Raw genomic sequence first — 17,810 nt, 5'->3', positions numbered from 1 at the left:
AAACCTTTTTAGTCAATTAATAATGAGAGGCGTCAAAATGAAATACACATTTTTATACTCCCGCGTTTTACTTCTCGGAATATTAAAAGTCCCTCTTTCTCTCCACTATCTATGCATGTATATCAGTACACAGAGTTTTCCTATCAGAAGCACTTGCTTTTCCAGATATTCTCAATGTTTAATCTTGACTTAAACATCCCTTTAGCTGAAGAAAAATATGAAGAACCATTCATTGGTCAAACTTTTCAAAGCATAGAAGAGGCACACATCTTCTACAAAAATTACGCTGAGGCAAATGGTTTTACGGTTCGCAAAGATCGATCAGCTACAAGGCATGGAAAGGCCATTAGACGTGATTTGTATTGTCACCGTGGAGGAAAGAAACCTTTAAAGCCTATTCATCCTTCTAAGGTTCAGAGAAACAGAGAGTCTTCTAAATGTGAGTGCAAAGCCCATATGCGTCTTACATTAAAACAGAGTAATGATATTTTTCCAGAAGAATGGCACGTCACAAAATTCATCAAAGAGCACAATCACAACCTATTATCACCTACTAGCATGCGCTTGCTTCCTATAAATCGAGTCATCACCACAGAAGATGAAAGTCAGATTTTATTATATAAAGAAGCCGGACTTAGTGTTATACAGATAATTCGAGTTATGGAGCTTCAGAAGGAGGTAAAACACGGGGATCTCTCTTTTATCGAAAGAGATGTTCGCAATTTATTTGTCAAAGTGAAAAAATTAGTTGAAGTCAGTGATGCTCAAAGGTTTATCGAAGCTCTGAAATGTGCAAAACAAAAGGATGAAAAATTTCAATACATATATACTATGGATGATGGGAGGAGACTCGAAAATGTGTTCTGGTGCCATGCTCAAAGTTTCGAGTGGTATAAAATGTACGGGGATGTAGTTGTGTTTGATACAACATATAAGGTAAATGCATATGACATGCCTTGTGCATTTTTTGTTGGCATTGACAACCATGGGAAATCGATTTTATTTGGAAGTGCACTGCTCCGAAATGAAACGACACAAACTTTTAGATGGCTGATGAAGGTGCGTGTCGTAATTCTTTTACTTGTTATTTTCTTTTGCTTTGTTCACTTTTTAATGAAGTCTTGTTAATAATTTTGTCATTCTTCTATTTTTATCAGACTTTCGTAACTACAATGAAAAAAGCGCCAAACACCATTGTCACTGATCAGGATCCTTGGATGTCTAAGGCGATTGCAATTGAAATGCCAACTACAAAACATAGTTTTTGTATTTGGCATATCACTTCAAAGTTCAGCAGCTGGTTCACAGCTTTACTAAAAAATGAGTATCAAAAGTGGTGTGCTGATTTTTATGAACTCTATAAAATTGAAAGTGTTGAAGAATTTGAGCAAAATTGGCCTCTAGTAGTCACAAAGTATAAAATGCAAAACAATAAACATGTTCAGGGCCTGTATAAAATTAAAAGATTTTGGGCGCCTTGTTATCTCCGTGACTTTTTTTTTGGAGGGATGACGACTACAGGAAGATGCGAGAGTATAAATGCCTTTATTAAAAGATTTGTTTCATCTCACACAGATTTGAGCAGCTTTGTTAAACAGGTATTACTTACAATAACCTATGTTTATTTACTTTTTTAAGAGTGCCAATATAATCATCTATGTTTTTATAGGTTGAACTTGCTGTCGAGGAGATAACTCAAGTGCAATCGCGTAATATATCGGCGGAATCATTAAAACCCACTTCTTTACTAACAAAGTCGCCATTAGAGGAACAAGCTTTTCAAGTGCTTACACCATTTGCTTTTAAGAAGTTACAAGAAGAGTTGAAAAGGGTAAATCAATACTTCTTATTTCAAGTTGAAGGTCACAAGTTTACGGTAAGATACCATGAAGGATTTCATTGCAAAAATCATCAAGTATTTTGGGATGGTAATACTGCATTATGTAGTTGCAAGAACTTTGAGTTTTGGGGGATATTGTGTCGACATATCTTTCGAGTATTTTTACACACAAACTGTTTCAAGATCCCAGCTTTTTATCTACCTAAACGTTGGTGTTCAGAGTCTACACTAATAGATAGTGAAAAATCAGAAGAGGTATTGACAGGAGAGACTTCTATGCAACTTGAAGCTGAGGCTGATCTGGATGCTGTAGATGTGTTGTGTCCTCCGAGATCAGCAACAAAAGGTCGTCCGAAAAAGAGACGCATCAAAGGTGGAAAAGAGGCAGCAAAAAAGAAAAGTAAGACGTGCTCTCAATGTAATACACCCGGTCACACCAAGCCTACATGTCCAAATAAAGAAAATAATGCTACCACTTCAAACATGTCCTCCCAAAGAAACAAAAGATCAGCAGGTGATTTAGGATTGAATCCCATATTTACTATTAAGTACTAGGTGATACTAAGTCATGGATGGATGAAACCTATTATATGTAATTTTTGCTAAAGTTTGTTCTTGATTTATTCTGATTTACTAATGAAAATGATCAAGGATATTGATGTTGAAATGCATTTTATTTATAATGTTATTCTTGTTCCAGAAATCAATTTGTGAAAGAAAGTCAACTATCATAATTTCTGGAGTTATGAAAATAACACATCTACCTCTTGGATGTTCTTGGAAATGATAAATGATAATAAATAAAATATGTGTAGTTAATTATTATCCATAGCCCTAAGGGCTGTGGTTAACAGGACCCTACTTCTTTTACTATTCAAATTCTATATTAAAAAAATCCTGACAAAGAAAAAATTCTATTTTAAAAAAATAATATTTTTTAATAATATAGAATTCTATTCGAACGTTAGAAAATAGAAAGTTCCAGGTTGTTGATTTCATCCTCGTTTGCTGTCATTAAACAATCAAAGAACCAACAAAACATAAACACTTTCGACGCAAAAGGTGAGTCTTCTTTGCTTATACATGAAACTGTTCCTCCTTTGCATGTTCTTAATATTAATAAAATCATGTATTGATTACTGATCCGCCAATTGTTTGTTCAAGTGCCCCTGTGAATATTGAATTCCCTCGATTGTGCTTAAGTTGTTTTGGTCTCCATATAAAAACAAATGCCTCAAGAGTCAAGAAGACTTAAGAGGTTGTTCCCAGATCCTACAGACTTGCAAAAAATCTATGCTAAATTTGGAGCTTTTCCAATATAAAATCGGTATTTAAATCAACCTCATGTCATGGAAGGGAGGATAACAGAAAGTTCAGTTTCTTGGCGGGCTAACCATAGAACCAGCATACCACATTACCACTGTTACAAGTTTTAGCATTCAAATTACTTGAACAACCAGCTTCTTTTTCATGTACGGAAAGAAATTGGAGTACTTATTCGCTAATCCAAACGGTGAAGAGAAACATGTGTGCAACATCAAGAATTGAAGGCTTAGTTTTTTTTTTGGCATACTAATCTCCGGGTGCTATCGCGCAAGGAAGATGAATATGTTAACAGACCTTCAAAATATCGGGATATTTGTAAGTCTATTTCAAGTTATGTATAGTCTTAATATATTTTTTTATTCGTAGTTATCAAACATTTTATTATCATCATTTTTAGGTGGAGACAGGTTTGATCCCGGTGGACATATTGGAGAATTTGCCCAGCTATCGCTTGATGAACCAGAATTTGAAGCCATGATACAGGAAAGAGAGGAGGATGACATCTAACTTGATTGAAGATTAGGTTGCTCTGTCTTGTTGCTTTCATGTTCTATCTTTTCGCTTCCATAATTGTGAGTACTGCTGTGCAATTTTATGGAACTATTATGGTTTTTAACAGTTTTAGCATGGAATTCTAGTTCTGGTAAATTAATTTTATGGTGGCTTATTAATGAAAGATATTTTGAATTAGTTTGGTTAACTTTAAGTTATTAATTCCACATATTTATGATTGGAGAGTTGATTTTTATGAGATATGATGATTGGATAGTTGATTATTATGAGATATGCATATACTTTGAATTATTTAAATTATATGACAAAAATTAGAAAGATTAATGATGTACTAAATTTACATGCCGAATCCCCGCACCCGTATCCTATATTCATACCCGGGTCCCCACATCCATGTCCAAATTCGAATCCACATCCAAGAATCTTAAATGTTTAGAAATGAAGAACCCGACACTTGGATCTACACCTGTGTCTGACACCCGTACCCAGAGTCCAGGTAAGTTAGGTACTCCCACTTTTGTTAGCGCATCTGCCCTAATGTTGTAGTTACTTGGAAGCATACAAATTAGATATGTAAATTGGATGTTGCTAAATGAGCCAAGTCTTGTGTGTCCATGTATATTCTGCTCTGTCATTTGAGATCTTGTTTAGTGCTTGTGAGTCTGAGAAAAGTAGTAGCCCGATTAGTAGTATTTGTGTGTGGTTCTAGAATTCCGATCATGTGCGTAATGGCTAATTTATCTGTTTGCATAGCCGTATTCCATTTGCAATGTCTAGAAAACAGAAAATGATTTTTTTTTTTTTGCAATCCTTAATATAACCCTTGACACATTTTCAAGTCAAATTATTTTTGTTGGTTTTCCGGGACTTGTCTCGAGTATGATCGTTGTTAAGCCAGTACTGTTAGTTCCACTGCACATTGTTGTTCGGATTGTGTACCCAGCTGTTCTTTGGGTAGGGTTGTAGAAGTCCTGCTTTCGCGCACCAGTTGTGTGATCAAATCTTGATGAGATGTAGAATTTTGTGATGTAAACCTTTTCACAATATATTATCTAAGTGGTTGGCTGTAATTAGATAAAAGTTAAAGGGAAATACAAAAATTCCTATAACTTTCCCTGCAACATATTAATCCTATTGTCGTACATTTCTTGTATTAGAAAGGAAATTTTATATATTGATAACCATCTTGGGACATTTACTTCTCTGCAATTTCTTGTACTTGTTAACTAGCAGGCTCCTTTGCTATACTTTTGGCTTGAGGTTTGGTAGTATACCTTTTGTTACATGTTGGGCCAAGTCATTGCTGTAGAGTGTTTAAGCAATCATAGTTGTAACATTTAGGGAACAATTGCATAATTTGATAGATGAGTGATGACTCAAAAGGTCCACTTTTTTCTTCCATAATATTCTTATAGCTTTTTAAAAAATTATTTCTCATACTCAATTTTCAGTCGATTCAGTTTGTTTGCAGGTTGTCATGCTCTGTTTTGCTTATTCCGGATTTGTCTTGATGCTTATGGTCCAGATGAACTTTCCTCCAGAAAACTTTGTTCTGGATGCTGGAATGAATTATTCTATGCATACAGAGGTATGAAATATAGGGTATCGAGGTGGTGTTAGGAGTAACGTAAGGTATTTTCATCTTATCTTCTAACACAATAGAATGTTATGTCTGATTTTGTAGCAAAATTTCATCAGATAACTTGTGATTTTGCAGATGCGCTGCATTTGTTAGTAATCAATCTTTATGAAGGGAAAAGCAGCTAAATGACCTTGAAAAGCCTGATCTCTGGTTGAGTGTTATGGGCCAAATTATACAGAGATGACATTGGGCCCAAAATGAACGAGTCGAGAAATTTGAGAGCAGCCCACCACTATCTCTTAATAAACGAAACAATCATGGTAACAAACGGTGGGTAGGAGGATACCCTCAATCCTGTAAAGTCTGTGAATGATATCCAACGCTGATTTTGGGAGACGGGGGGAGGAGAAGGGTCAGGAATCACATGGATGTTGGTCAGGGCCTCAGGAATCAGGGGTCACTACTCACTGTCCCATGGTCCTACATTTGTCATCTTATTTTTTCTTATTATGAATTTTTATACTTTAAATCTTTCTTTCATATTATCAGCAATAGCAAGTCTAATGATAGAAGCAAAGTGATCATGGGGATGGGGTGTTTGGCTCTTCTGGATTTATAAGTAGAAGCATTTATCTGTACTGTTTGGGTAAAAAGTGAATAAGCATTTATAAACAGTTAGGAATGTTAGATTTTGTTTCACGGGTTCTATTTTTTTCCAAAACACTTTAATCACTTATAAGTCTTAACTTTGCTTCTCGCTTTTACTTTACTTCTTTACTTTAAGCAAGAAGCACTTATTTTAAACTCAGCCAAACGGCCCCTATAATTATTGTAATAATATAATATTAAAAATTAAATTTGATATTAAAATAGAATTTATATTCCAATATCAAATACAGTTTACAATCAAATATTTTCATATTTATATAAAATTTATTATTATTATTTTTAATGGAAATATTTAGTACGCTAGCCCTTACTCAGTTGTTCCATATACCCTTCCTATTCTTCCCGATAGGTGCCGACGAAAGCAATAGTTTTTCATATTATTTATCTAATTTTAAATTTTGATCAGTTTAAGATCCTAAAATATAAAAATGATTATTATGAATTTTAAGATAATCCTAAACGGTTTTCGGAGACTGTACCAATAGAATAGAGGAGCTTTTGAAACGGCATCACACCCCATGTGTTCATTGTTTTCATTTAAAGTGACGCCACCTTAAACTAAACTGCTTAAGTTAAGTTGACGATACTGCCCGTCGCCCGTTCAACGTGCATATGAAGACATAATGCCGGCCGGGATCTGCCGTTAATCTAGTCCCTAGGCATTAATTATTATTTATCAGATTAGATATGTTTTAAAATATTACGGCAGAGCTTGAAGAGTAAGGAATATATATTATTCTTAAATGTATAGTTCCATGAGCTATCTTTGGGATTATTCGGAGATCCCAGAACACACATGATGATCAAGACGACAGCGAGGCAAACAATATAAAAGCCTCTATTTTATCGCATCAAAATATATACATTTGCAGTGCACCTAAGGCTGTGTGCAGCCGTGCAGGACAGAGTGCTCACAATTTGTACAGAATAGAAGTGAACGAGGAAAAAAAAATACAAAATTCGAATTGGATTATATATATGGTGTTTGGTTTGATTTTAAGTGCAGATTATATGGAGACAAATTATTCGTATCGTTTATATAAAGAATTTATAAGGGAATTTTTGATTTATAAAACAGAATTTGAGAATTTGAAATTTAGTTTTATAAAAAGATTAAGGATCATTTTAAAAATAATTTATAATATTTGATTGTCATATTAATAACTCTTATACTCGATTTATAAATGTTAAATTTATCCAAAAGTATAAAGTAAAAACTATTTTTCATTTCTGAAAACAATTTTAATTATAAATTATAAATTATAAATGTTCCTTTTAAGATAGCCAAACAGCAATGTATGAATAAAATCATCAAGGTTATGCAGCGAAGTGTAGGTAAAAGACCGTAAGCAAGAGAGAGTTCTGTTAAAGAAAAAAGTAGAGAGGCTAGTGGATGGGCCTGGCATCAGAAACAGAAAGTGATGGTGTGGGTCCCATTTATGAGCTGTCCGGATTTCCGTTCTAACAATCATGCATTCAGTTGGGCCGTCTTCCACTATTTCATGGCCCTCATCACTTTCCGTTTTCTTTCACATTGTATGTTTATGTATCCCTGTACAACTCTACCCGTACTATTACTAATTTACAGCATGCTTTAAAATTTTAATAATACAGTAATATTAAGTGTTTTAAATAAACAAACTTTTGTATACACAGTTGAGATGTTTGTAGTTTGGTTGAATCTTAAAAAACAACTGAATCTTTGGCAAAAGCATGTGCTGTATCCACAACTACCAGTGCAAATTGTTTCAGCAGTAAGTGAAACAATGAAACATGATGGTGGTTGCGAATGATAGCATATGTCCATGTTATCTGCGGGAAATACAGGGTTATCAAATGACGTACAAAATCACACATGATATATTTATGATTTTAAAATTTTTACAGGATTTTAAGATTTATAAAAATATTGATTATACACAATTCTTAAAAATTTCAAGGTAAGAAAAGAGTAAAATGCTCAAGCAGCATGAAAAGCAGGTCTACTCTGGTCCTGGTACCTAGGATTAGTAAAGAAAGGAAGGGGTGAGCACCGAGTAGTCTTCTCTCTCGTTCAACTTAAAAATTTATTTTTACGGTTGGGTAAAAAAAGCTGAAATAAGAAGCAACTTCTACTTCGGTTGCCAAACATGCAATATAAAAAATTTAAAAACATTTGTAAAATTATTTTCTACCAATTTTGACTCTATTAATGCCATTTGTAAAATTTTATAAAAAATATAAATTTTATTTTATATTTTAAAAGCTTATATAATTTTTTTAAAAATATATAGGTATTGAAGTTTAAAATACTAAATGAACTTCTATAATAAAAACATTTGTAAAATTATTTTTTACCAATTTTGACTCTTTAATGCCATTTGATGTGCCTGATAACCTAGTTCATTAAATTATTTTACCTTAATTTTATTATAAATATAATCTTTTTATCTAAATTATCATTTTCAATCCAAAACATTTAATTTCCTAAAAAAAAGCAATGACTTAATTTATTATGTATTTTATGCAGAAAGATTTAATTAGCAACACTAGTTGCAAGAAAGAATCTGCTTTTTGATAAGATATTTTAATAAATCAGAGGATACGTGTTTGATTTTGGTATGGGGATTCGCGTCCTGTCAACTATCACGATGCATTAGCTTCTTTCTCACACAGTATTGCACTATTTTATGCCTGCTCCATATTCAATTATTTACATGCATATTATTGCATCTGCATATAAATTATAGAGAGAGAGTCTACAAGCAAGCTTCTCTCTCCTCTCTCCTTCAACTACACTTCTCACAGCTCATCCAATCTCAAATGCCCAGATTCTTCACCCAATTATCACTCCTTTTCATCCAAACCTCTTTTTTCTAGAGAGAGAAACTAAAAATTTCAACCATGAAACGAGACCACAGCGCCGGCGCTAGCTCGTCCATGACCGGCGATATTTACTCACCGGGAAAATCAAAAATGAAATGGAACGACGCCGAACAAGACGCCGGGGTCGATGAGCTGCTTGCAGTTCTTGGGTACAAGGTGAAATCATCTGATATGGCTGATATTGCTGAGAAGCTGCAGCATCTTGAAACAGCTATGGGCCAGGCCCAACAACAGGAGATTTCGCAGCTTGGGTCTGATACGGTTCATTATAATCCATCTGATTTGAATTCCTGGCTTAATTCAATGATCGGTGAATTTAATCCCAATCAGCCCGATGACATGTTTGCTCAGTCATCTTCGAGTAAGATTATTTTCGATGATTCTGATTATGATCTTAAGGCCATCCCAGGGGACGCTGTTTTGTCAAATTCAAATAAAAGATTGAAGACGGAGCCGAGTTGGGAGGCTCCGGTGAGTCAGAGCCCGAGCGAAACTCAGAATCAGGCTGTTCAGGTTTTGGTTGATTCGCAAGAGAATGGTGTGAGATTAGTGCATAGTTTGATGGCGTGTGCCGAAGCTGTGCAGGAGAGTAATTTTAAGTTAGCGGAGGTTCTTGTGAAACAGATTGGAGTGTTGGCTGTTTCGCAGATAGGGGCGATGAGGAAAGTGGCTACTTATTTTGCTGAGGCCTTGGCTAGGCGGATATACAGATTGTATCCGCAAACTCAGAAGGATTCGGGGTTTAGTGAGATGCTTGAGATGCATTTTTACGAGACTTGTCCGTATTTGAAGTTTGCTCATTTTACGGCTAATCAGGCTATACTTGAGGCGTTTGCGGATAAGAAGATGGTTCATGTTATTGATTTTAGTATGAAACAGGGTATGCAATGGCCTGCTTTGATGCAAGCTTTGGCTTTGCGGCCTGGTGGACCGCCGACTTTTAGGTTGACTGGAATTGGGCCTCCTTCGCAGGATAATACGGATCATTTGCAAGAAGTGGGGTGGAAATTGGCTCAATTCGCCGAAACTATTCAGGTTAAGTTTGAGTACAGGGGGTTTGTGGCTAATAGCTTGGCGGATCTTGATGCTTCTATGCTTGATTTAAGGGAAGGTGAGACAGTGGCAGTGAATTCGATGTTTGAGTTGCATCAGCTTTTGGCTAGGCCTGGTGCGATTGAGAAGGTGATGGCTGCTGTGGCGCAGATGAAACCAGAAATTGTAACGGTTGGGGAACAAGAAGCGAGTCATAACGGACCGCTTTTCTTGGATCGGTTTACCGAGTCGTTGCATTATTATTCAACTCTTTTTGATTCGTTGGAGAGCTGTGGTGGCGGGGTTGATGGTGGTGCAGCCGTGAGTACGCAAGATAAGGTGATGTCCGAGGTGTTTTTGGGCAGACAGATTTGCAATTTGGTGGCTTGTGAAGGAGTTGATCGGATTGAGAGACATGAACCATTAACTCAGTGGAGAGACCGGTTTAACTTGGCTCGGTTTGAACCGGTTCACTTGGGATCTAATGCGTTTAAGCAAGCTAGTATGTTATTGGCTTTGTTTGCAGGTGGGGATGGGTACAGGGTGGAGGAGCATGAAGGATGTTTGATGTTGGGTTGGCACAGTAGACCGCTCATTACTACCTCGGCCTGGAAACTCAGTGGTTAACTCGGTCAGTTGAAACTCATAATAGCGGGTTATGTCACTCAGTGCCAGCGAATCACAACACAGAGAGGTGGTGCACTACTAGATAACGGCGATTATTGCAAGAAAGAGATATTACAAGTCTTGTGATGTTAGACATGTGTAATGTACCAACATTTGTGTGGTTCTACTTTTGTTTTGATGTTTTTGCAACTTTTAATTTACAATTTTCTTCCCTTATATTTTAATTTTTTTATATTGGAGGTAATGGGTAGAAGAATGGATGTGAATTTATGTATCTTCTCATTTCACATAATAATGGTTCTGCCTTTCTTTTTTTTCTTCTAGTTATTTTTAAAGATCATATATTACTTGTACTTATGAATTTCAAATCTTTAATGAATTAATTGTAATAGCTACAATCAAAATTGTCGATCACTAGATAATGGACGGCATCATTATTTATTTATTTTTAATATATTAGAATGTAGAATTATGTATTTAGAACCAAAAAATTAAAAAAAATTGTTAATACACAATGAGCTACATTTTATTTAATTTAATAATAAATATTTTTTAAATTATAGCCAATCAAAATAATTAAAATATCCTACATATTTAACAAATTTTATATAATGATCTACCAATCCAATTTAGCCGACCTTTATAACCATGTACAGATGGTGTCAACTTTTGCGGCAAATAATTAAACTTTTACAGCTCCCACGGCATAATCTTTCGCCATCACTTTGTAATTTGTATTTGTAGGCAAGTGTTGCTAGTGGCTGTCTTTTCATAACAATTTAGAACGGGTTTGTCAGGCATTATTTTCATTAAGAATTTATTTTGAGTATCTTTTTCTTCATATATAATAAGATGTAAAATTATGTACTTAATTTCAAAAAAGTACTCAATTTTTATTTATTTGTTAAAACATAAATGGCTTATTTTTTTATAAAAAAGATATCCTAAACCCCTGAGTTTTTAATCCCAATTACTGAAGATTGCGGGATAATGCCTTGTTGAAAGTAGTATCAAAAATTAAATCCATCGCTTTCACTGCTCAACTGAAGGCCGTGCTTGTTGGTCATGGTCAATTGTTTACTTGCTAGTTGCTACTACAATAAGCGTAATATTAAGAATATTCGTTTACATATGCTGGACGGCGTGATTTTTTACAACAATGCGAACGTTGTCTTTACTTCATTTACAGCTCCAGCAAAATCGATGGAAGGCATTCGATTCGACCAATTAAATATTGTTCAAATTTAGCATTGCGGCATTGCCAGAACCAAATTTTATCTTATTTATATTTGCTCGTTGTATACATAGACATAACAGTCTTCTAGCTCAACGGACCCTCCTTGGTCCCTGAGTGAATTTCTCAACATGTTAGGACCATGGAGAAAAGTGGAGATTCATGTAAAGAGAAGAGACGTTAAGTTCACGTCGACATGCCATTATAGGTTGCCGAAATTCACCAAGTCAACCTACAAGTGGAAACAGAATTGAGGGTCATAGAAAGCTCTGGGGAAAGCACTGTGCAAAGTGAATGATTCTGAGTATATAGACGTACAAATGTTGGTCAAATTAAATTTCTTCTTCTCAAATGAATATGATGGAGAGATTTGAAGAGTGTGCGTGCGGGTTACATGATTGAGATCGGTGGTTAGACGCTAATTTCATTTCTTTAGGCAATTCAATGGTTTACAATTTGTCTTTAATAATAATTTCTAATAATAAATTTCTAAAAAATCAATTCGCAATATGAACAAAATGTTAACGGTGAGTATTTAATTGGGATTTTAAATATTATTTTTTTCATTTATAAAATTCAGGTGTATTCAACTCAAATTTTAAAAATACATAACAATTATGAAATATCAAATTATAATTTTAAATTATCCAAAAGAATATTGTGATGCTCAATCATGATTTTTGAGATTATTTAAAATCTATTAAAATATGATGATATTCAATTGCCAATGACTTTTCTAAATTTCAAAAAATAATAAATTTTGTGAGATTGTTCATTATATTTTATATTTTTTGAATTCACAATTTACGGACTTTTGAAATATAGTGCATAAAATTCAAGTACTCTACATCAATTCTGTGACAATTTTTCTAGAATCCGTATAAAATTAAAATCAAATAGAATATATTAAAATTTATAAATTATTATTAAATTATTAAAATCTCTGGTAAATACATGTCATAAATTTATGCTTATTATGTAAATAAATATTTTCTTTTACAGAATTGTGCCGGTTTATATTTGAGCTGGACCATTTCGTCCCCAAGGAGGATGAAGCTTACGAGTGCCATATGGGCCTCTACAAGGTTCGGGCTTTTAAATTATTGGACTACAACAATAGAGATGAGCCAGAAAACATTACTACAGTACTATTTTTATATGATTTTTTAAACCAAAAAATATTACTCCCTCCGTCCCATTGGACAGTTTCCTTTTAGGGACGTCCCATTAATTGTATACATACCAAAAATAGTAAACTTTTATAATATAAAAACTTAACTACACCCACTACCTTCTTCCACTATACCCACTTTATACATTAAATATTAGTAGGTCCCATCATTTAACTCACACTACACTCATTTTACACATTAAATATTAAAAGGTCCCATCACTTCACCAACTTTTCTTACTTTTTTTACTAAATTACTCTTTTTCTTAACCTCCGTGTCACTTCCCATATGTATACTAATCAATGGGACCGAGGGAGTATTGTTTACGCATATAAACCCTGAATTATTTAAATCACCATAGATGCGGCATGGTTCCACATAGGGATGGCAAAATTTTCCGAACCGACGGATATCCGACCGAACCGACCCGAATGGTTTTTACCGAACCCGAATTTTATGGTTTGGTTATGGGTTTAGTTTTTATTTTTAAAAACCGATTGAATTTGGTATGGGTTTGGTTTTTAGGCCAACCGAACCGATACCGACCCGAATATCCGAAACCCGATTCGAATCCGAACCAAACCGAAACCCGACCGAACCCGATATACAATATATATATATATATATATATATATATATATATATATATATATCTGTGTGTGTGTGTGTGTGTGTGTGTGTGTATCATATTTATATAAAATAGTCATTATCACAAGATGAAAAGATATGTGTAAAAAATAATAATTATATTGTTATCTTTTTTTTAAAATAATTTTTCATCACTTATTCAAATATTAAATATGATACAAATTTATTTATAAATACTAAATACATATTCTTATAATAAAATAAACATAATCTAGTATTAAATAATATTTGAACAAAAGAAAAGTATCATAAAAAATTTTGTTCAACTAAATAAATAAAATAAAATCCATACAATCTTATATTAGAATATAATGTTTTATTTTCTTGTGTATAGCAATTAACTTATATTTATTTTTAATAAGCTGAATTAATAAAAGGATTTTAAAAAGCTGAATTAATAATACTTTACTAATACTTAAAAAAATGAAGCTTCTTATTAATTATGAATTATTGTAATTGCTAATTTAATCATGAATGTTTTGTAATAAATTGAGGATATGTTAATTTTTGAATAAAAGACTTGTTTATGAACCTATATTTTAGATATAATTTTTTAGAAATTTTTATATAGTTTTCGGTTTCGGTTAAAACCGAACCGAACCGAAAACCGGTGGTTCGGGTTTGGTTTTTGAACTTAGGGTTTCGATTCGGTTCGGTTCGAGTATGAAAAACAATATTCGGTTCGGTTTCGGTTTTCGTTAAAACCGAACCATACCGACCGATTGCCATCCCTGGTTCCACACGAATCTTGCACATGCCAACCACATTTTTCATATCTGTACGCCATGACTATTCTGCAAAAATGTACGATGACCACATATGATCGTTTGATTAAAAATAGTGTTTGTTCTTTTAAAATGTTTTAATTAATAAGTTTTAGTGGGTGTTTGGGAGTGGAACTTCTGGGCTTAAAAGCTCAGAAGCCCACTTCCTCTCTTTTCTCAACCGTTTGGCAAGGGATGTGAAGGGCTTAAAAAAGGGAAAAGAAGCTGATAAAATAAGCTACGAATCAGAGCTTTTTTTTGGACTGAGCTTATAACTTCTTTCGGCCGTTGCTTCCTCCTTTTCACTTCCTATTGTTTTTATTTATTTTTTATTCTTCTGATTTATGTTATCTCCATTCATAGGTGATTGAATATAAAGATTTTTTTTTAATTTAAGTTTTTGTCTTCAATTTTATGAAATATTTAAATATATCAATATTATATATTTATATTTATATAAATTTTTAAACACACTTATAGATCATTTAAATGTGAGACAAAGCAAACCAAAAACCATTTTTTATATAATATAAATATTACTTTAATCTAATATTTTCATCAACTTTTCTCAATTTATTTCGTAAATATCAAATAATTATATTACAAAATTACGAAACTATACCAACTTATAAGTTAAGTTATCCAAACACTTAAAAACTTATAAGTCACGGTGTCCAAACACTTGTAATAACTTATAAGTCTAAATCAACTTCTCACTTCTAATCAACTTCTTTACTTTAAGCAATAAGTCACTTCTTTTAAGTCCAGCCAAACGGCCCCTTAATTTAAGTAAAATACACTTTACCTTCGTACCTAATACATGCATTCACCAAAGTCAATTTTGCATTATGTATATCAATATCAATTATCATATTAGCAACCATCTAAAAAAAAAAAAAACAATGTACATCATTGGTTGGTGTTTACCATCTATGATCAAGTGGGAATTTCCTGACTTACCTTCATGTGGAAACTGCTTAACCAGTCCTTTGATAGTAATCTATATTCAAACCTCGTTTTTCTTCTAAGCTTAAATTCTTCGAAACACATGTTTCATTTTTCAAAGTATGGGTAATGCTAGGGACCCCAGTTATTTTCTCAAATTATATATTATGACAGATTTTAATTGGGTGGTTTCCTTCGAAGTATACATCAGAATATCTTCAAGAATCTGTTTAAATAATATCATCATAACCATCTAAGAGTTCCAACATCCTAGATCTTAGCCAACCGGACAGAAGCAGCTTATGTAAATTCTACGAGTATACAACAAATCTAAACCAAAGGCAGCAAAGGCCATAGTGGGCAAATTTTATTTAATAATGGAAAACGAAACCTCAGAAGGTTTACATATGTTGTTACTCAGACAACAGTTCTGACATTACTCGAAAGAACATGAACAATCTTTGAGAAGAAATTCAAATTGTAGCCAATAACAATAAATAAAACTGAATAAACTTCAAACACCAGCTCCACTATCCAATAACTTGTCTCAATTCAATGGGAAGAGATCTTAAGATTGAGAGACTTGTTGAACCATGCTTTCCAGCTGCCAGCACCCTTCCTAGTAATTGTTGCATCTCCCGCTTGCTTTCCGTTGTCGATAACCTTGTCCACCCCTGGCTTCTTGCACAGCATAAAATTTCGGACCCCAAATGAGCCAATTGTTTCCCATGGGCTCAAAGCTGCAAACATAACAAGTAAACAATAAGCAAAGTATCAACATTTAAGGCGTATGTATATTGTTTGGTACAAGTTTAACTTAAAGCCTTCCTACAAGTGATAATGACGTTGCCATCACAGCTCAATGCAGTAGAAAGTCAGTATTTCTCAATTATACCTATAGATTAAGCAATAAATCCAATTCAACAGAGTTCTAAACTCATTGATGTTTTGTGCAACTAGTAATCATCTAGTTTGTTGAACAGTATTAACATAGTCACGTTCAAAGTAAACAATTTTAGCCCCAAAACTCTTCAAACCAGCCATAAATCACCATTCATAGGAGCACAAATTAGCCATCACATTACTACATATTGCAAAACCAGCTACAAGTCAATCATGACAGCAGCACAAGCCACCCATGACACTACCAAAGAACATAGCTAAACAACCAAATCAATTCTCGCCACTCTTAGTAACACAAATCACCAAGCCAAATAAATTTGTAATTAATCGAGAAAGTATACACAAACACACATAACATTTCATAATTCACAATTACACAAAGCAATTCAATGACTTTTCATAAATTAAGACCCAAAACAAACTCGAAAAGGTTTATACCTTCAGTGCCAGCAATGGGGCAGTATAGTACAAAATGATCAAGATTGGATCCCAGAAGCGGCAATCTCCCCTCACGGGCATAAGACTTAAGAGCAGTATCCATAACACTAGCTACAAGCTCCTTCTCATTAACAACAAACCGGATGGGGCCAGCACTCCCCATAACCGTAATACTCACCAACAACCTATTCCCCTTATCATTCTTCTTCTGCTTAGAAAGCAACATCTTTGCAATTATCAAAAACAAGAAATTAACAAGCAATAACAAAAATTCAACAAAAGGGCTGTTTGATTATGCGAAAAAGATCCCAACTTTAAAGGAAAAACGAAAGATTGTGAGAAGGGGTTAGAGATCTCAGGGGTCAACACCGATGCAGCGAAAGTACCAGCCTTCTTTGCAAGAACCGAAAGAGAAAACAACAGAGACCCCCCTTGAAGGGAAGAGGGAGATCATCAACCAATTACTTAAGATTTCTACCATTCACAATCCAATTGCACAAAGAGAGAATAAAAGTGTGTGTGTGTGTGTGTGTTTGATGGAGGCTATTGAACAGAGGGGAATAATTATATATAGGCGGGGCTGTATGTATTGATTCTGATTTGGGGGAGGTGTGTTAGGGTTTGATAGGATTGATATCGGTTTTTACCACGTTTTTGTTTCGAGTGTGGTGTATAAATGACCGACCCGGCCCATTAATCATGCGCTTTGTGTTAGGTAAATTTGGCAGTAATTTACTTGGCGGTGGCCAGCTGGGGTAAATTACAGGTTGTTACCCTTACCGTACCAAGTTAGGTAAGTTTGGATGGATTATCTTTTCGACATTTTTTATTTATTTTTTACAGTAATATATACATGGAAATATGAAATTGGTAAATGTCATATCAAACTTTCGAATATAACAAAATAGGAAGAATAAGATGATCGGCACAGGTTCTAGAATTCAATGAAGGATGCAGCATGCAGGTCAAATTAAGCACACATGAAGAAAAAATGTGCACATGTATATATTCTTCTACTTTTAATCATAAAAATATAGGCTTAAATAACTTGCTTAAAGAAATATATATTCCTAGCCTGGGCTGTAATATTTAATACAATTATTAAGAGAAATAAGTATAAACAAAACATATGTGGATTAAAATTTGGTTTACATTTAATCAGATTCATAAAGAGGATATTCAATTAGGATTCAAAGAAAATATTCTCGAAATCCTGGGGTATTCAACTCGGATTTTAATAAAATATATCTGA

At 33.9% G+C, this 17,810-nt stretch overlaps 2 protein-coding genes and 1 long non-coding RNA gene across 5 annotated transcripts; 2 read left to right on the top strand and 1 right to left on the bottom strand.

Moving 5' to 3' along the window:
• The first annotated feature begins 2,780 nt into the window (after positions 1 to 2,780).
• On the top strand, positions 2,781 to 5,960 carry LOC108209587 (uncharacterized). Of its 3 annotated transcripts, none has more exons than XR_010289048.1 (4): positions 2,781 to 3,481; positions 3,564 to 3,738; positions 5,151 to 5,267; positions 5,397 to 5,960. It is a non-coding gene; the product is annotated as an uncharacterized LOC108209587 (long non-coding RNA). The 3 variants fall into 3 exon arrangements; XR_010289050.1 differs by having other exon boundaries at positions 5,151 to 5,311; XR_010289049.1 differs by having other exon boundaries at positions 5,140 to 5,267.
• A 2,624-nt stretch (positions 5,961 to 8,584) lies between these two features.
• Positions 8,585 to 10,777, top strand: LOC108209571 (DELLA protein GAI1). The gene has a single exon (XM_017380550.2). The coding sequence runs from the start codon at positions 8,814 to 8,816 to the stop codon at positions 10,452 to 10,454; it is 1,641 nt and encodes a 546-aa protein (XP_017236039.1). The 5' UTR covers positions 8,585 to 8,813; the 3' UTR covers positions 10,455 to 10,777.
• A 4,771-nt stretch (positions 10,778 to 15,548) lies between these two features.
• On the bottom strand, positions 15,549 to 17,228 carry LOC108205664 (uncharacterized protein At4g22758). The gene is made up of 2 exons (XM_017375668.2): positions 16,559 to 17,228; positions 15,549 to 15,957 (listed from the first exon to the last, which is right to left on the bottom strand). The coding sequence occupies exons 1-2, from the start codon at positions 16,782 to 16,784 to the stop codon at positions 15,770 to 15,772; spliced, it is 414 nt and encodes a 137-aa protein (XP_017231157.1). The 5' UTR covers positions 16,785 to 17,228; the 3' UTR covers positions 15,549 to 15,769.
• Positions 17,229 to 17,810: the final 582 nt, after the last annotated feature.

Source organism: Daucus carota, chromosome 2 (genome assembly GCF_001625215.2).
Source record: "Daucus carota subsp. sativus chromosome 2, DH1 v3.0, whole genome shotgun sequence".
NCBI lineage: Eukaryota > Viridiplantae > Streptophyta > Magnoliopsida > Apiales > Apiaceae > Daucus > Daucus carota.
Note: the sequence above shows the minus strand (reverse complement) of the source record. Positions and strands in the feature narration are given on the sequence as shown.